The following is a 20771-nucleotide window of genomic DNA, read 5'->3' on the forward strand; positions in this document are numbered from 1 at the left end:
ATCTCCATTCATGGCCGGTCATCCAAAATCAGTACCCTGTTCCTGCTTTTCCTCATATCCCTTGATTCCGTTAGCCCTAAGAGCTAAATCTAACTCTCTGTTGAGTTACTCCAGCATTTTGTGTCTATCTTTGGCTTAAACCAGCATGTGCAGTTCTTTCTTACACACTGTCATCTTATTCCTTCTCTCCAGAGATACTCATTCCTTCTCTCCAGAGATGCACATTCCTTCTCTCCAGAGATGCTCATTCAGAATTAGTACCTTGTTCCTGATTTTACCCCATATCCCTTCATTCTGTTCGCCATCTATCTATATTTTTAAAAGTAAGATCTTGACCGCTTTTGACTCACTGCGATGTGATTTCCGAGAGAACGCCGCCACTTACAGCCATCATTTTTGGCCACCTCGCTCAGAGCCCCCCTCCGCTGGACTGGGCCAGAGGATTTTTCCCATCGATGATAAATCTGAGAGATATTAATGTTTCAAATAAATTCGCCATTCTCTCTGCTGCCCCTGCTGGTGGGAGGGGGAGGGGCTATAACATCCGGATGATGTTTGCCTCACTCAGTCTCTGCAAGATGGAGGAAGCGAGAGGGTCACATCTCCCTAACCTCTGAATAACACTGAACACATGTCTACTCAACTGTGAATACCTTAATGTTGTTTGAAAATGAAAATATGGTTATTTTGAAGTAAAAAGGCACTGCAAATGGTTGTTTGGGGGTTTTGGTTTGACGTAAAAAGGCACTGCAAAAGGTTGTTTGGGGGTTATGGGTTGAAGTAAAAAGGCATTGCCAAGGGTTGTTTGGGGGTTTTGGATTGAAATAAAAAGGCACTGCCAAGGGTTGTTTGGGGGTTTTATGTTGAAGGAAAAAGGCACCGCAACGCGTTGTTTGGGGGGTTTGGGTTGAAGTAAAAAGGCACTGCAAAGGGTTGTTTTGGGTTTTTGGGGAAGTAAGTAGGTACTGCAAAGGGCTCTTTGGGGGTTTTGGGTTGCAGTAAAAAGGCATTGCAGGTGGTTGTTTGGGGGGTTTGGTTTGAAGTGAAAAGGCACTGCAAATGGTTGTTTTGGGTTGAAGTAAAAAGGAACTGTAAAGGGTTGTTTGGGGGGTTTGGGTTCAAGTAAAAAGGCACTGCAAAGGGTTGTTTGGGGGGTTTGGGGTTGAAGTAAAAAGGCACTGCAGTTGTTTGTTTGGGGTTGAAGTGAAAAGGGACTGCAAATGGTTATTTGGGGATTTTGGGTTGAAGTAAAAAGGCACTGCAAATGGTTTTTGAGGGTTTTGGGTTGAAGTGAAAATGCACTGCAAATGGTTATTTGGGGATTTTGGGTTGAAGTAAAAAGGCACTGCAAATGGTTGTTTGTGGGTTTGGGGCTGAAGTAAAAGGCATTGCATATGGTTGTTTGTCTAAACTTGACAACTTCCCGTTTGCACTATATTGATTTTAGATAAACGCTCCCACTTACGGCTGTGATTTTTGGCCATCTTACTCAGTCCCCCTCCGCTCATCAGGTGCAGAGGATTCTTCCCATCAATGTAAAATATAAGTGTTATTAGTGTTTAAAAATTGTTGAGAATCTCTCTCCTGTTAATCACGCCATGAAGGCCACACCTTTTCCGGTGGGAGGGGGAGGGATTATAAAACCTGGAAGTGTAGGTATGACTCAGTCTCTGCATGATGGGGGAGGGAGAGGTCATGACTCTGTCTGAATCAACTGAACAAGCTGAATGTCTACTGAACTGTGAGTGTGGTGTGTTGTGGTGGTTTTATGGTGGTTTCACCCTGCTTGAAATGGTATGAAACTGCATTTGAATGTGGTGCCTTGCACCCTGCTAGAAATGGTATGAAACTGTATTTGAATTTGGTTGCCTTGCACCCTGCTTGAAGTGGTATGAAACTGCACTTGAATTTGGTGGCCTTGCATCCTGCTCGAAGAGGTAAGAAATTGCATTTGAATTTGGCGGCCTTGCACCCTGCTTGAAATGGTAGGAAAATGGATTTGAATTTGGTGGCCTTGCACTCTGCTTGAAATGGAATTTCAAGGAATAGCCGTGAGTCAACTGCCAGCCCACCAGCCGCGAGTGAGCTGCCAGCACATCAGGCTTGAGGGACCGAGCGGCCACCCCAAGAATCCATTTGGCCCACAATGTCCATACCAGCCCTCTGGAGCCCAGTAGTCCCTGCAGCCAACAACACACATACCAGCTCTCCAGAAAGCCCCCCACCCCACTGGCCACCAATATTGGAATTGGTGGAGAGGTGGAATATTGCGTCGGGGGACCAGCCCTCCCGTGTAAGAGCTCAATCTAACTCTCTCTTGAGTTACTCCAGCATTGTGTGTCTGTCTTGCTGACTGACAACCAGTGGGCCAATTGTTGCCAGAGAGGCGGGGAGAAGAGGTGGGTGGGGGCAGAACCTCGGCGTCCCTGGAAGTGGCTTCTCCGACTGGGACAAAGGACAAGTGTGTGTAGTGTGAACTGTGCAGGTGAAGGGAGCGGAGAGGCACCGAGTCCCGGCTTGGAATCATGGCAGACGCGACCAAAGGTGAGGGTGAGATCCCTTGTAGCATCTGGGGGCGGCTGGGTTCATTCACCGGGGACAAGTAACAGCGGCTATTTTGTGTGGTTCACACCGAAGGCAGACACACAAAAATGCTGGAGTAACGCCGGACACACAGTGAAGTTGTTTGGCAAAAGAAACAAACGTTTTTCTTTTTGCACATTCAAAAGGCTACTGAAAGGAAAGAACTTGGGCAATGGGTGGAGTGGTGGACTATCTGGATTGTTCCTATGTCTGAAGAAGGGTCTCGACCCGAAACGCCACCCATTCCTTCTCTCCAGAGATGCAGCCTTGTCCCGCTGAGTTACTCCAGCATTTTTGTGTCTATTTGCCCTCCTCAGTAACCTTTGGACATAGTTGATATGTTATTTTGCGGCACAATATGTCTCAGTCTGAACATCCACTGGCCCCTTTGCCTCCACCTGTGTGCAGCCTGAGCCGCTGAATTCTTCCTGCGGGTTATTGTAGGCACCAGACAAAAAACAACATGATCACTCGGGAGACCGGGCAAGGCACGCCTCCCCACCTGGGTCTATCCAAACAAAGGACTGCCTTCAAATGCGCCCCCCCCCCACCCCAGCCTTGCCCCATCCTGATAGACAACAGGTGCAGGAGTAGGCCGTTCGGCCCTTCGAGCCAGCACCGACATTCAATGTGATCATGGCTGATCATCTACAATCAGTACCCCGTTCCTTCCTTCTCCCCATATCCTTTACTCCGCTATCCCTAAGAGCTCTATCTAACTCTCTCTTGAAAGCATTCCAGAGAGCCTGCCTCCACCGCCCTCTGAGGCAGAGAATTCCACACACTCACAACTCTCTTTGTGAAAAAGTGTTTCCCTCATCTCCGTTCTAAATGGCTTACCCCTTATTCTTAAACTGTGGCCCCTGGTTCTGGACTCCCCCAACATTGGGAACATGTTTCCTGCCTCTAGTGTGTCCAAACACTTTATAATATGATATGTTTCAATAAGATACCCTCTCATCCCTCTAAATTCCAGTGAATACAAGCCCACTCACTCCAATCTATCAACATGACAGGCCCGCCATCCCGGGAATTAACCTTGTAAACCTACGCTGCACTCCCTCAATAGCAAGAATGTCCTTCCTCATCTTCCTCAGTGATGGGAGCATCACTGTGTATTATCAGTGAACAAAGCTTTGAAACACATTCAAACACATCATCCTCAACCGCCTCCCACTGCCCACAGCAATCACTGTGTAACGAGGGAAGGCTGGAACTCCAATTGATGGCCACTGCTACGGGTACTGTAAATCTAAGACACCAAACAAATGTATCTTTGCAGCAAATTAATAATATGCTGACCAGTTAATGCAAGTGTTTTGTGGAGGAAGGAACAGCAGATGCTGGTTTACACCGAAGAATTTTAAAAATTGCTGTTTTTTTTCCCTTTTTCCTTCCGCCCACAATATTTAATATGAAAAAGAATATGTGATTCTGTTACATTCTGTTTGTAGTTTGTTTGGTTTGTTTGGTTTGTTTGTCTTTTTGCACAAAGTCCGCGAGCATTGCTACTTTTCATTTCACTGCACATCTCGTATGTGTATGTGACAAATAAACTTGACTTGACTTGACTTGAGATGGACACAAAATGCTGGATTAACTCAGCGGGACAGGCAGCATCTTTGGAGAAAAGCAATAGGTGACGTTCCGGGTCGAGGCCCGTCTTCAGACCGAGTCAGGGGAAAGGGAAACGGGAAATATAGACGATGATATAGAGAGATATAGAACAAATGAATGATAGATATGCAAAAAAGTAACAGTGATAAAGGAAACATTGTTAGCTGTGTGCTAGGTGAAAATGAGTTACAGACAATGAGACTCAACAAGACGACTTTGAAGCTGGTACAACTTGGGTGGGTAGGGATGGAGAGAGCGGGAATGCAGCTGCAGGGGTTACTTGAAGTTAGAGAAATCCATTTTTATACCACAGTGTTGTAAGCTGCCCAAATGAAATGTGTTCCTCCAATTTGCGTTGGGCCTCACTCTGACAATGGTGGAGGCCTAGGACCGAAGGGTCACTGTGGGAATGGGAAGGAGAATTAAAGTGTTTGGCAACTGGGAGACCAGGTAGGCCGAAGGGTCGAAGGTGTTCAGTGAAACGATCGCCCGGTCTATATTTGGTCTTGGCGATGTATGAGAATCCACATCTTGAACAACGGATACAGTAGATGAGGTTGGAGGAGGTGCAAGTGAACCGCTGCCTCACCTGAATGGACTGTCGGGGTCCCTGGACAGAGTTGAGGGAGAAGGTGTAGGGACGGGTGTTGTGGTTGCAGGGGAAAGTACCCGGTGGTTTGGGTGGGAAGGGATGAGTTAAGCAGGGAGTTGCGGAGGGAACGGTCTCAGTGGAAGGCGGAAAGGGTTGTAGATGGGAAGATGTGGCTGGTAGTGGGATCCCGTTGGAGGTGGCGGAAGTGTCAGAGGATTATGTGTTGTATACGATGGCTGGCGGGTTGAAAGATGAGAACTAGGGGGACTCTCTCTGTCCCTGTTGTGACGAGGAGGAGCAAGGGCGGAGCTGCGGGGTTCCGAGGAGACACGTGTGAGAGCTTTCTCACTTGTTCTGTCCATAATTGATCCGGAATGTACCCCACTTTTTTTATGTTCGGATGATTTATAATTGAATACATAAAATTATATTTAGAGTCATACAGCATGTAAACAGGCCCTTGGCCTTCTTTATGTTCAAATGTTGCTCCTCGGGTTTCTATGAAATCTTTCCCCTCTCAATTAAAAGTTATGTCCTCTGGTTCTTGATTCCCCTACTCTGGATAAAAGACTATACATTTGCCCAATCTATTCCCCTCGTGATTTTATACACCTATAAGATCACCCCTCAACCTCCTACACTCCAAGGAATAAACTCCTAGCCTCCCCAGCCTCTCCCTATAGCTCAGGCCCTCAAGTCCTGGCAACCTCCTTGTGAATCTTCCCTGTTTCGTTTAGTTTAGCTTAGAGGTATAGCGTGAAAACAGGTCCTTCGGCCCACCGAGTCCGCACCGACCAGCGATCCACACACATTAACACTATCCTACACACACTAGGGCCAATTTACACTTATACCAAGCCAATTAACCTACATACATGTACGTCTTTGAAGTGTGGGAGGGAACCGAAGATCTCGGAGAAAACCCACACGGTCACGGGGAGAACGTACAAACTCCGTACAGACAGCACCCGTCGTCAGGATCGAACCCGGGACTCCGGCGCTGTAAGGCAGTAGCTCTACTGCGTCCGCCCTCTTGAAGGCACAATAAGATGATCATTCTGCCCACCTATCAGATCCAATAATAATTGAATTGTTTTGAATATCTAAATTAGAATTGAGACAGAAGGTCGAATTAGTCAATATTTCGTTTCATTTATTGAGCGAAATGGAAAGTAATATTTTCTGCTGCAATTGTTCAGGTTAAAGGAAACATAAGTATTAGTTGCTGCTTTGTTGGGATTTATTTTCAAAAGCTATTTAAAGTATTTGAGGCAGATAAATACTAAAACAAGTGTACATGACAAAGCAGTGCATGCCCCAGAGCTGATGTGGCGATATGTGTAAAAGGCATGAGTGTTATTATGAGATATTATGTTACCCTAATGGGCCTGTCCCACTTAGGCGACTGCAGGAGACTCTGCGCTCGCCTCATATTCGCCACATGTTCGCGGGTGGTTGCCTGGGGAGTCGACTTCATGGTCGTGAGGAGTTCCCGCATTCTGGGTACTGGTCGCGGCCTCATTATGGTCGCCGTGAATTTTTCAACAATTTCAGAAATTAGCGGCGACCAGAATGAAGCCGCCATGAAGAGTAGTGAGAATTCTCGTGCCGTAGGTGGGTCGCCAGGAGGTCCTAGTGGGTTGCCAGGAGGTCAAAGGTTCTCGTAGGTTGCAGCCGGTGCTAACCGGTGAATTTCTTTGGCTTATTGGGAAAAAAAACATAAACAGTAGTTTTCAGAACCAAGGATAACCGACCGGTAATGTTAATGTCCGCCGAACTTCACAGCCGTGAATCTCTGGCTTCTTAAAAGTTGTCTCCACTCCCTCTTCCCACCCTGTCACTCCCCCTCTTTTAAAGGACTAAAGTGACCCTTCCCGTACACTGTGCTTTCACCGTCTTAATTACAGCGCCAACCTTCCTGTTCATCGCGGTGTGTGTCTGTATCACATTGGCTTTGCACCGTGTGAATTTCACTCAGACAGCGCTCCCCCCCCCCCGCTTGCCCTGTCCCCCGCCTGCATAACTGGCCGGTGAAGGAAGTGATGTGTGTATGTGTTCCACTCTGACAGTCGCCGTTCCAGTCGCCAGTTTTTCAGCGACCTGCTACGACATGACAGTCACCTGAAAAATCGCTCTAGTGGGCCAGGCCCACAAGGAAAGTGTGCAGTTCAACTCTCATCTTGTCAATTTGTCTTTTCCATCCTCTTTTTTTACACAAATTGATGGAACTGTTGCAGATAAACAAGATGCGCCCCATGATATCTCATCTAGGTATTTTACAATCATGTAGAAACAAGGAACTGCAGATGCTGGTTTACAAAAATAGACACAAAGTGCTGGACTAACTCAGCAAGTCAGGCAGCATCTCTGGATAACTTGGATAGATGATGTTTTCGGATCGGGACCAGTCTGAAGAACGGTCCTAACCTGAAACATCACTTATCCATGTTCTTCAGAGATGCTGCCTGTCAATTTGAGTTACTCCAGCACTTTGCACCATTTACTAGCTCACAATGTAGATCATTCCCAACCGTTTAGGACACTAGGACAATCATAGAAAGTTGGCAATTGTAAATACAACAAAGGAAAGGGGAAATGCTGAATATAAATGACGTTTAAAAATTGTTCAGCACTGATTTAAAATGGGGAGAAAAGTGACTCAGTGTACCAGAATCACGTCATTCCTATAGTGTTGTGACCAGAATTGCTCTCAATGTTTCATTGTGACATAGTTGATATTGCCGGATGGAAATTAGTGGTGACGTTGATGAAGTCTGTGAGTTTTGCATGGGTGCAGGAGATAGCACCGATGCAGTCGTCAATTTAGTGGAGGTAGAGTTCGGGGATAGGGCCAGTGTACGCCTGGAACAGGCAATCCCCAACCTCTACCTCCGCTACATTGACGACTGCATTGGTGCTACCCCCTGCACCCATGCAGAACTCACTGACTTCATCAACTTCACCACTAATTTCCATCTGGCACTCAAATTCACCTGGACCATCACCGACATCTCCCTACCGCTTCTAGATCTCACCATCCCCATCACAGGAAACAGACTATTGACCGACATCTACTACAAACCGTTCCCTCCAAAACTCCCTGGTCAACTCGTCCCTTCCCACCCAAACCACCCCTTCCCCAGGTACTTTCCCCTGCAACCGCAGGAGATGCAACACCTGTCCCTTTACCTCCCCCCTTAACTACATCCAAGGACCCAAACAGTCTTTCCAGGTGAGGCAGAGGTTCACTTGCACCTCCTCCAACCTCATCTACTGTATCCACTGTTCCAGGTGTCAACTTCTCTACATCGGCGAGACCAAGAGCAGGCTCGGCGATCGTTTCGCTGAACACCTCTGCTGATTCCGTCTTAACCTACCTGATCTCCCAGTGGCTCAGCACTTCAACTCCCCCTCCCATTCCCAATCTTACCTTTCTGTCCTGGGCCTCCTCCATTGTCAGTGAGGCCCAGCGCAAATTGGAGGAACAACAACTCATATTTTGCTTGGGTAGTTTACACCCCAGCGGTATGAATGTTGACTTCTCCAATTTCAGATCGTCGTTGGTTTCTCCCTCATCCCCTTCCTAGTTCTCCCACTAGTCTTACTGTCTCCGACTACATTCTATCTTTGTTCCGCCCACTCCCCTGACATCAGTCTGCAGAAGGGTCTCGACCTGAAACATCGCCCATTCCTTCTCTCCAGAGATGCTGCCTCACCCGCTTGAGTTACTCCAGCATTGTGTGTCTACCTTCGATTAAAACCAGCATCTGCATTTCTTTCTTACACATACGTGTTTGGATACTGTTGCAGGGGAATTGTCTCTCAAGGGTAAACAGCAACAACAGTCTAATTAGTGGCACTACAATTGACTCTGCTGTAACTCGGGATAGGGCAAAGTCTACCTGAGCAGTAGTGAAGGGGATTCTGTAGTCAAAGGCACAGACAGGCATTGTTGTTGACTTGACCTGAAACAAAGCTTTGCCTCCTAGATGCCAGGGTGTCTCTGAGTGAGCACAGAACATTCTGAAATTGGAGGGTGAGCAACCAGAAGTTGTAGGTTATTTAATGGTATAAAATGACAGTGAAAACACTACTCTAAGGAGACATCTATCTAAAATAAGGAATATACATATAAGTACATATACAAACAAAAACGTTGTTACGTTCTTCTAATAAGCACTCGAGCATCTGCGGTGCCCAGCGGTCCCAACAAGGGGCCATGGTGCCCGTGGACACCACGTGCTCCCTCTCTAGGGACTCCCGGGTCACAGACAAAAGCCAGAAAGAGGGACCGGAGTGAAGCACTCAGTTGCCCACTGCCTTGACCCATGAATGGCCAGCTTGGCCAGACCCAGCAGCATATTGACCAAAAGATCCCCCGACTGACCTACCCCGTCCACGCCAGTTGCCCAAATATCAGAAGTGCGGGGGCTGGAGTGTGACCAGAATGTGAGGAGTAGCCCCTTCAAATAGGAACAGGCACACTTGGACCATTGCGTACAGACTGGTCACCCATCTGCAGGAAGGATGTCATTAAACTAGCAAGATCGGAGAAAAGATTCACGAGGATGACACCATGACTGGAAGCTTGGGTTCGAAGTAGAAACTAGATAGGCTGGGTTTTCTGGAGTGAAGAGCATTGAGGAGTGACTTTGTAGAGGTGTATAAAATCAGAGGTGTATATACGGTGGATGGTCTCTGATTTTTTTTTTCTCTCCGAGCAGAAGAGTCTAAATCTAGCGGGTGTAATTTAAAGTGAGAGGAGAAAGATTTAAATGGGACCCGAGGGGAAATGATTTCACACACAAATTGTGCTACCATTGGCAATGGTGTAGGTGGGTATAATGATATTGTTTACAAGACATTCAGACAGGAACATGGATGGGAAAGATTTAGAAGGATATGGGTCAAATGCAAGCAAATAGGTCTTGGAGGGCATGGACAATTTGGGCCGAAGGGCCTATTTCCACACTGTATAACTAATTCTATGACTACCCATGAATTTAACCAGTGAGGCAGAGACTCACTTCACCTGCACCCCTTCCATCCTTGTTCACTGGATTTCAATACTCACAATGTGGCCTCTTCTACATTAGTGAAAGCAAACATAGACTATGTATGGTGATCATTTGTGGAGTAGTAGGCCCACACAATGCATCCTAGTTTGCAGGTGATGTGTGGTCGGATGCAAGCCTGGGCTATGTCATATGGAGGACAGGCTGTTGCCCATGCAGCACGTCCCCCCTCTCCACGTCACTGATCGATCCAAAGGAACAGCAGACCTGTTACAGTTTGGCACCAGCGCCATCGCAGGAGCTGCCAGAGTGAGGTTGTAGACAACGACGAACTGCCTTAGGGGCTCCGACTCTGGATTTTCTTGAGGTTTACTCCAGGAGCCTTTTCCATGACTGGATATGGCCACAAGGCAGTGGAGGTTTTAAATCAGAGTTTTCCTTCTCGTAGATGGACTGCCTTCCCAGGGTGACGAGCCCCATCTGCCCGAGACAAGGGAGCGTCTACCTTCCCGTGCAGGTCTATAGCACCTGCCCACTGCCCATTTGTGAAACATCTGCATTATCTCTGCAACAGCCCCCACGGACTTTTGTTTGTAATTTTAACTCTACTTCCCACTCCCACACAATCTTGTCCTTTGGCCTTTTTCATTGCTGCTGAGAGGCCGAATGCAAGTATCAGTATCAATTAGAACAATTAACATATGATGAGCGTTTGACGGCACTGGGCCTGTACTTGCTGGAATTCAGAAGGATGAGGGCAGACATTAAAATTAACCAAATATTGAACGTCCTGGATAGAGTGGATGTGGAGAGGATGTTTCTACTAGTGGGAGAGTCTGGGACCAGAGGGCACAGCCACAGAATAAAAGGACGTAACTTTAGAAAGGAGTTGAGAAGGAATTTGTTTAGTCAGAGGGTGGTGAATTTGTGGAATTCATTGCCACAGACAGCTGTTGAGGCCGTCAATGGATATTTCTTAAGGTGGGGATAGATATATTGTTGATAAGTACATGCATCAGGGATTATGGGGTGAAGGCAGGAGAATGGGGTTGAGAGGGAAAGATGGAACAGCAATGATTGAATGGTGGAGAAGAGTTGATGGGCCGAATGGTCTTGCTTTGCTACTGGAACTTATGACATGAATATCTCTTGTGCAACACAACAGTATGAACAATACATTTTCTATGTTCAAGTAACCCTTAAGGGCCTGTCCCACTTTCCCAAGTTACTCACGAATTCTCCCGAGTTTTCCCCTTGATTCAAACTCGGAGAATGTCCGTAGCAAGTCCATAGGAGGCCGTAGGTGTCCGTAGATATATCGTAGCGGCTCGTTATGCCATCCGTAGGTACTCGGGGAATCAGGTAAGTCGGGACGTCTTTTCCAGCTTGACAAAAAAGTTCACGAGTAAAAAGATAGTCGGGAGGAGTTCGTAGATCACAAAAATCTTGGGGGGTTTTTTAAGGTCCTTTCAACTCGGCAGAGGACTCGGGGAAAGTGGGACAGGCCCTTTACCCCTGGTGTTTTTCTCCCACACACACTCACTTCTCCACCGAGTTTCTCTCCATTTTGTTTCCCATCCATCACCCACCAGTCCCATCTGGCCATTATAGACAATAGACGATAGACAATAGGTGCAGGTGTAGGCCATTCGGCCCATCAAGCCAGCAGCGCCATTCATTGTGATCATGGCTGATCATCCATATTCAGTACCACGTTCCTGTCTTCTCACCATATTCCCTGACTCCGCTATCTTTAAAAGCCCTATCTAATTCTCTCTTGAAAGCATCCAGAGAATTGGCCTCCACTGCCTTCTGTGGCAGAGAATTCCACAGATTCACAACTCTCTAGGTGAGAAAAAGTGTTTCCTCATCTCCGTTCTAAATGGCCTACCCCTTATTCTTAAACTGTGGCCCCTGGTTCTGGACTCCCCCAACAACGGGAACATTATAGAAACATAGAAAATAGGTGCAAGAGTAGGCCATTCGGCCCTTCGAGCCTGCACCGCCATTCAATATGATCATGGCTGATCGACCATCTCAGTATCCTGTACCTGCCTTCTCTCCATACCCCCTGATCCCTTTAGCCACAAGGGCCACATCTAACTCCCTCTTAAATATAGCCAATGAACTGGCCTCAACTCCTTTCTGTGGCAGAGAATTCCACAGATTCACCACACTCTGTGTGAAAAATAAATGTGCTACGGGTGCTGTCTGTACGGAATTTGTACGTTCTCCCCGTGACCTGCGTGGGTTTTCTCCGAGATCTTCGGTTTCCTTCCACACTCCAAAGACGTTCCATTTGTTGGTTAATTGCCGGGTAAATGTAGAAATTGTCCCTAGTGTGTGTAGGATAGTGTTAATATGCGGGGATCGCTGGTGAACGCGGACCCGGTGGGCTGAAGGGCCTGTTTCCACGCTGTATCTCTAAACTAATCTAAAACTAAAATTTCCCTACCATAAACCTTACCTGTCCTATCTCTGCTGAGTTTTATGGAAGGGAAATTCTAGTTTTAGTTTAGTTTAGAGATACAGTGTGGAAACAGGCCCTTCAAAAACCAAGATTTCCTATCCTCCAGTCTTGTACCCCACTGTTAGGCGCTCCCCCCCTGGTGAATGCTATGTACTTACCTTTCTCTGTTTCTCTCCCGAGTACAGGCCTCGTGGCTGTGAGTCTGGAATCAAGGGGTTAAAAGGCTCCTGTACCTGATTGGCCAAGCTGCGTCAGGTGACGGGTGACTCATCTGAAGCTTAAATACCAGAGTTTCCCAGGATTCTCTCTCTTCTTCGTAGACCCTGACTTGTGAGCAGCCTGCTGGTGTGAGCTGAGGAAGGCCTGGCCACATGGCATAGAACTTTGTGTACTTTCACCATTACTTGTTAACAAATATTGAATTGGGACGGATAAGGGCTGACCTTAGTGTTTTCGGGTATTTTGTTTGAGGGTTATATCTCTTTAGGCAGGCTTTAGAGTCTCCGGTTCGACGGCCCATTACGTGGCTGGCTGGAGCACTGTTTAATTGTTTGTTAGTCCACCCTGACTGGGTGTTTGAATCAGGTTTGGGTTTTGTGTTCCATTGAAAAATTTAAACTATTTTTGAACTTGAACCTGGTTTTTGAATTATGTTACGCGGCTCTGAAGTACCTGCATTCGGGAGTCTTAACACCCACTTGTGGTTAAAGGTGATGTCTTTATGACCCCAACCATATGCTTTTTATTTTTAATTAGCAGTAGACCAAGTGGGACCCGTTGGGTTCCATTCCCCCAACGCAATATTCCACCACTCACCCATAGCCCCGAACTATGCAGGCGCGGCTGAGGAGTTCCTGTTGTGATGCCTGAGATCCCCGTTGTGATGGCAGCCCTCCCCAACTGTGCCTCGCCATCCCTCTTCCTAACCCTATCCACCTCCATTCCCCTTCATCCCCCAGCACTCCCTCCTCCTCCTCTTCACCCTCCCTCTCCTTCCCCTACCCTCAGTCACTTCTTCCCTCCCTCCATAGCCCCTCTCCCCTCCCTACCCCTTCTCTCCCTCTACCCCCCCCCCTCCTCCCCCACTCTCCCTCCTCACCTCCCCCACTCTCCCCTCCCTCTCCCTCCCTATGCCCTCCTCTCCCTCAATCTCCTCATCTCCACAGGATCTCGATGTAAACCACCACCAGCCCCGTTTTTTCGCGAGCGTCCTGGAGCGGGGGAGGGGGAGGGCTTGAGATGGGGGCTGTCGGTGGGGGATGAGCGTCCTGGGGAGGGGGAGGGCTTGAGATGGGGGCTGTCGGTGGGGGGGCGAGCGTCCTGGAGCTTGGGGAGGAGATGGGAGAGGCCAAGGGTACCCCGCACTGCCTCTCCCCACCCCCAGTCCCCACACCGGCTCCAACCTCCCCAGCCCAGGGTCAGGGGGGGAGGGGGCAGAAATTAACATAGAAGGAAACTTACCCGTGGGTCTGTGATCGCCTTTGTGATGGGAAAATTAGATGGCGGTCTGAAATTGTGCAAAGGCCGCACTGAGGACCAGTGAGGCGTCCTTTGTGACGCCTGTCTAGTAAAGACAGCAAGTGGGGGCCCTATTTTTTTTTTTTTTACTTTTAAACGTCAATAACTTGTAAAATATACCATCAACCTGAAAGAAACATGTTTAATTTACATCACAGGACAGGGTGAGTAAGATGGGCCAAAAATTGTAACGCTACTGTGTACTGTTTTTGCGCAAATACAAATCGGGCAAACAAACGGGCAAACAAACAAGATGAGAGTTTTAGTAATATAGAGATAAAGAACTGATAAATTGTTTGTATCTTGACTGCTTTATTATATTAAAATCTGCACAGATGACTATGGGAGTTAATGGATTCATTACCACACCAATTAGTAAAGATTGAAGGAAACAAAAGAAGGAAAAGTTTGTCCTTGGTTTCGTCTTAGTTTTAGAGATGCAGTGTGGAAACAGCCCGCCGAATCCGCACCAACCAATGATCCCCTGTACTCTAGTTCTATCTTACACACTAGGGATAATTTACGGAAGCCAATTAACTAACAAACCTGCACGTCTTTGGAATGTGGGACTAAACCGGAGCACCCGAGAAAACCCACGTGGTCGTAGGGAGAATGTACAAACACCATACAGACAGCACCCACGATCAGGATCGAACCTGGGTCTCGCGAGGTAAGGCAGCAACTCTACCGCTGGGCCACCGTGCTGATAGTAAATACTTTTATTTTTCAGATACCAGTGAAGTTGACTTTCCGACAATCTTTCAAAGGTTTGTGATGGTTTTAATTATAACTATTTTAATGATGTGTATCCCATATCGTGGACATCAGTCCATTCTCCAGCTGGACTTGCCAATGATAATAGGAAATCGAACAAAAATCATCAACTAAATTGAATGACTTTTGTTTGTTGGAAAAAAGTTTACTATCTCCAATATTATTAATAATACAAAAATGTTGGGAAAAAAGGGGGGGGAAAACACTATTGTGTTTGTGTCCCTAAAATATTCTCTCCTGCTGCTGTAGCACAATCTGCAGTGTATAGGTGGCACGTGGCAATCTCGCAGCAGTAGAAAAGTTTTGCATTAAAAGCTGTAAATCAACCATTTATGATCTGGATCATAAATGACAATTTAGTGATGTCAATTCAGTCTGAAGATGGGTCTCGACCTGAAACGTCGCCCATTCCTTCTCTCCAGAGATGCTGCCTCACCCGCTAAGTTATTTCAGAATCTGAATCAGAATCACACTTTATTCGCCAAGTATGTTTTGCAACATACGAGGAATTTCATTGGCCAGGTCAGTCATACAATTAAAAGTAACAGATCACTCAAAAACACATTTTAACATGAACATCCACCACAGTGACTCCTACACATTCCTCATTGTGATGGAAGGCGAAATAAAGTTCAAGTCCTTTGTGTCTACCTTCAATTTTGTGTCTACCTTCAATTTAGTAACATATACTGATCATAAAGCTACCAAAGTAATTGAAGATTATAAATATGAATATGTCTGATGGCCTCTACCTACCAAGCTCTCCTGATTCGGTAAAAACTATTTTTGTTCTTCGTGTGAATTTAAAATGTTATTGAATTCTCGTGACTTGATAAGTGTGGCCCGATCTCCGTCCAGTTGATTTCATTTTCCATTGAATCCTTTTTTTAGAAGCTCATCTTCTTTCTGGGTCTTTAGTTTAGAGAATGGGGTGGGAACAGACCCTTTGGCCCAGCGAGTCCACGTCTACAGCCATCAATCACCATACACCACTTCAATGTTATCTCACTTTCGCATCCTACACACTCGGGGCGATTTACAGAAGCCAATTAAACTACAAGTCCACATGTCTTTGGGATGTGGGGGGAAACCGGAGCACCCGGAGAAAGTCCACGCAGTCACGGGGAAAATGTACAAACTCCGCAGAGACAGCACCCGTAGTCAGGATTGAACTCTGGCTCTGTGAGGCAGCAGCTCTACTGCTGTGCCACCCTGTTACCCTGTTCAGTTTAGTTTAGTTCAGAGATGCAGCTTGGAAAAGGGCCGTTTGGTTCACCAAGTCCGCGCCAACCAGCGATTACCCGTACACTAGTTCTATCTCTGGGCCCATAGCAGAAGCATCCACGTGGCGGGGCTGGAAACTGGAAATATCCTGAGCTAACTCTGCTACCACCATCATCTATTGCGACAATTGACGGCTCCCACTGATTGTCGCCGGAAGGACGGACGATGACAGCGAAGCCAACATTTGTAACAAGATGGACATGGAAAGAAGAAGAAAAGTTCTATCCCTCACGTTCCGGACAATTTACCGAAACCCTGCACGTCTTTGGAGTGTGGGAGGAAACCGGAGCACCCGGAAAATACCAACCCGGTCACGGGGGAACGTGCAGACTCCACACAGACAGCACCCGTAGTCAGGACCAAACCCGGGTCTGTGGCGCTGTAAGGGCAACAACTCTGCCGCCGTGCCACCTGATAAAAGATGATGGACAAAAAGGAAGGGTGCATCTGAAGATTTCAGCTGCCTATCTATTATAGTTATTTTCAGAGTCTGCATTGATAAGAATAGAAAACAGTCATCAAAACTAACAACATTTTGCATGTTTATATCTTGTCCAAATTATAAGGAATGTGAATGGAAAACATAAACCAGAGCAGTTAATAGCTCAGTGACAGCAGTAACTCTGCAATTGCAACACTTCTTCTTTCGTATGGCGTGCACAGCCTAAAGTTGTTGGACAACTTGTTCTATTTGATCTTCTGTTTGTACACGTCGAGTTGATTGCATTAGTCAAAACAGGGCGGACCACGTGAAGGTTGCAATCTTCCACCCCAATTGGAACATGATAAAATGGACAATCATTATTGTTCTTCAAGCACGGAATATTTTTCTTACTCCTCAATTCAGAAGCAAGATGGCCTTAAATGTTGGAGGACCAAGTAGTTTCAATTGGAGCTTGAGTATGTGTAAATATAAAGCCGGATGGGTGGCAGGTTCCAGGGAAAGGGGAAAGAGGGGGGATAAAAGTGAAATGGGGAAAAGATCATACAGCATGGAACAAGCTCTTTGGTCCAACTTGCCCAAAGCTGCCAACATGTCCCATCTGTACTAGTCCCACCTGCCTGCATTTGTCCCACATCCCACTAGACCTGTCCTATCCATTTACCTGTCTAATTGTTTCTTAAATGTTGTAGTAGTCCCTGCCTCAACCACCTCCTTGGTCAGCTTGTGCCAAACACCCACCACCATGTGTGTATAAAAGTTACTCCTCAGAATCCCATTAAATATTTTCCCCTACATCTTAAATCTATGTCCTCTGGTCCTCGATTAACCTACTCTAGGCAAGAGACTTTACACGTCATTTCCACTCTTGATTTTATACACCTCTATAAAATCACCCCTCATCCTCCTGCACTCCAAGGAATAGAGTCACAGCCTGCCCAACCGCCCCCTATAGCTCAGACCCTCGACCCCTGACAACATCCTCGTAAATCTTCTCTGGCCCCTTTCCAGCTTGACAGCATCTTTCTTATAACATGGTGCCCAGAACTGATCACAATACTCTAAATGCGGCCTCACCTCTTATACAACTCACCGCAGCGCAACAGTAGAGTTGCTGCCTTACAGCGAATGCAGCGCCGGAGACCCGGGTTCGATCCTGACTACAGAGTTTGTACGTTCTCCTGTGTGGGTTTTCTCTGAGATCTTCGGTTTCCTTCCACAGTCCCGTAGTCAGGATCGAACCTGGGTCACCGGCACTGCAAGCGCTGTAAGGCAGCAACTCTACCGCTGCACCATTTTGCTGCCTATAAGATGAATAAAATCATATATGGAAAACATTTTTATTATGTAAACTACAGGAACGATCCATTAGCATTATAGAACATCAGAAAAGTCTGAAGAAGGGTCTCGACCCGAAACATCACCCATTCCTTCTCTCCAGAGATGCTGCCTGTCCTGCTGAGTTACTCCAGCTTTTAGTGTCTATTATTAGAAAAGGGTGATCCGGATGGCGTTTGTGATGGAAGGCTGTAGTTATAAGCAGAGATTGAACAGGCAAGGTTTAATTTCATTAGAACATAGGAGAATCAGGTCCGACCTTTGAAAGAATGTATATTATTATGAGGGGCATAAATCGGGTCGATTGTCAGATTTTTCTATCCTATGAGTTAGAGGGGAATCGGTAAAAGGTGAGAGAGGAGAAATTCTAGAGACATGCAGAACAGGTTTTCTCGTGGTGGCTAATGACGATAAGGAATGAGCTGCCAGAGGCAGTATCGAAGGCAGATACAATTACAATGTGAAAGATATTTGGACAGGAAAGAAGTAAAGAGAAACTGGATTCAATGCAGATCGAGATGGACGTCGAGCTAAAGTGCCTGTTTCTAAGCTGTATTAGTCTAAAACATTTATTTTCCTAAAAAGTCATTTCCATACAATGGTTAAATAATAGAGTAGTTATTTGAGATACCAATCGTTTCAAAATTGATTGGTATTTCAAAATTATTGATTATTTCAAAAAAATTCTAAATGATCAGTATCTCAAAATGATTAGTGCACTTCAAAATGTGCTTTTCAGATGCTTCTAGCGACTTTTACGAAAAACATGAATTAATTCATAATTTCTGTCATCACGTGTTGTCTGATCTTTGATTACATTTCTCTTCCTTTGCTTGGTTTCACTTGCCATGGGTGTTTATTCCATCCAGTCAGATGCACTTTGTTATTTTTATCGAGTCTGACCCACTGTTTTTTGTCACAGTGTTGATGCAATGGATCCAAGTGCCAAATACAACATGAAGCACAGCAGGCGAGGTGTTGCCCTGATCTTCAACCATGAGCACTTTTACTGGTATCTGGGATTGCCCAACAGAGGAGGCACAAACGAGGACAGAATTAATCTGGAAAGAAGGTATATCAGCAGACATTTTACAGTTCTTCTCATTTGGTGATCCATTGTGGTTTAATGTTTTATGTGTCGTTCCTAACTGTCACTGTATGTCATTTGAGGAAGGACATTCTTGCAATTGAGGGAGTGCAGCGTAGGTTTACAAGGTTAATTCCCGGGATGGTGGGACTGTCATATGCTGAGAGAATGGAGCGGCTGGGCTTGTACACTCTGGAGTTTAGAAGGATGGGAAGGGATCTTATTGAAACATATAAGATTGTTAAGGGTTTGGACACGCTAGAGGCAAGAAACATGCTCCCGATGTTGTGGGAGTCCAGAACCAGGGGCCACAGTTTAAGAATAAGGGGTAAGCCATTTAGAACGGAGACGAGGAAACACTTTTTCTCACAGAGGGTTGTGAGTCTGTGGAATTCTCTGCCTCAGAGGGCGGTGGAGGCAGGTTCTCTGGATACTTTCAAGAGAGAGCTAGATAGGGCTCTTAAAGATAGCGGAGTCAGGGGATATGGGGAGAAAGCATATCTCCTTCTGATCGGGGATGATCAGCCATGATCACATTGAATGGTGATGCTGGCTCGAAGGGCTGAATGGCCTACTCCTGCATCTATTGTCTATTGTCTATTATCGTGTTGTCACTTGTGGGCGGAGCACCAAGGCAAATTCCTTGTATGTGAATAAATTTATTCAATCATTTATACTTGTTCAGCACAACAGTGAACTTTCATGTGCACTGTTTAAATATGTTATTGTTGCTTATTGTTCCTCATTGAAACCTACTGAATAGTGAAAGCCATGGATAGAGTGGATGTGGAGAGGATGTTTCCACTAGTGGGAGCATCCAAGACCAGAGGTTATAGCCTCAGAATTATAAGATGCTCCTTTAGGAAGGAGATGAGGAGGAATGTCTTTAGTCAGAGGGTGGTGAATCTGTGGAATCTTTGCCACAAAAGGCTGTGGAGGCCAAGTCAATGGATATTTTTGAGGTAGAGATAGATAGGTTCTTGATTAGGACCGGTGTCAATGTTTATGGGAAAAATATAGGAGAGTGGGGTTAGGAGGAAGAGATAGATCACCCATGATTGAATGAGACTAGACTTGATGGGCCGAATGGCCAAATTCTGCTCCTATCACTTGTGACCTTATGAAGAACCCACACCGCCCAGGATACGCTCTCATTTCACTCCAACCATCGGGAAGAAGGTGTAGAAAATTGTAACGTCCAGGTTCGGGAACAGATTCTTCCCAACAACCATTAGGTTAGACACTGTGAACTCCATATAAACTACAAACAGCCTGGGTTGTACAAGGATCTTTGGGCTCTGCTTGGCTTGACAATATATATATATACATTTTTTAATTTATGGAACTTTTTTCTCTTTGAATACTGTGTTTACAAACTTGTTGTGTTGCTGCTGCTAGTAAAAATTTCATTATTCCATTTTGGAACATTTAGCAAAAAAACATTCTTGACTAAAATTAAGACACCTATCATTTGTAAGTGTATTTAAAATTGCAATTTATTGTTAAAGATCATAACTGATTTATGAGATTAACCTAAATGAGCACACTGATGCCCTTGCTGTGGTGAAATTTCTATTTTTTAAATCGCCAGATCGAAGTAATTTTTAAACGCACTATATGTTGATTATTTTTATTGTTTGACTGGGTAGAAATATACAGTTTAGTAAGTGATTGGCACCAATTGCAGGGTAATGTCATTGAATATTATCCTTCTGTAAGAGTGGTAAGTTCTTGGTTTGATCTAACTAGTTTTCCTACAGTTGCCAATGTTTAATTGTTCCTTAGTGATACAGTGTGCAAACAGGCCCTTCAGCCCAACTTGCCCACATGTCCCAGCCACACTAGCCCCACCTACCCGCGTTTGGTTCATGTCCAAACCTGTCCTATCCATGTACCTGTCTAACTGTTTCTTAAATGTTGGTATAGTCCCAGCCTCAACTACCTCCTCTGGCAGCTTGTCCAATACACCCACCACCCTTTGTGTGAAAAAGTTACCCCTCAGATTCCTATTAAATTTTTTTCCCTTCACCTTAAACCAATATCCTCTGGTC

The 20771-nt window shown here is 45.8% G+C and overlaps 1 protein-coding gene across 1 annotated transcript in view; it reads left to right on the top strand.

Annotated features, from left to right (window-relative positions):
* Window positions 1-2414: 2414 nt before the first annotated feature.
* Window positions 2415-20771, top strand: part of LOC116972050 (caspase-6-like) — a 36703-nt gene continuing 18346 nt past the window's right edge. The window contains exons 1-3 of the mRNA XM_033019343.1: window positions 2415-2544; window positions 14526-14562; window positions 18556-18705. Of these exons, the coding sequence (XP_032875234.1) occupies window positions 2526-2544; window positions 14526-14562; window positions 18556-18705 (206 nt within the window). The 5' untranslated portion in view covers window positions 2415-2525. The remainder of the gene's footprint in view (window positions 2545-14525; window positions 14563-18555; window positions 18706-20771) is intronic.

The sequence above is a fragment of the Amblyraja radiata genome, chromosome 1 (assembly GCF_010909765.2).
Source record: "Amblyraja radiata isolate CabotCenter1 chromosome 1, sAmbRad1.1.pri, whole genome shotgun sequence".
NCBI lineage: Eukaryota > Metazoa > Chordata > Chondrichthyes > Rajiformes > Rajidae > Amblyraja > Amblyraja radiata.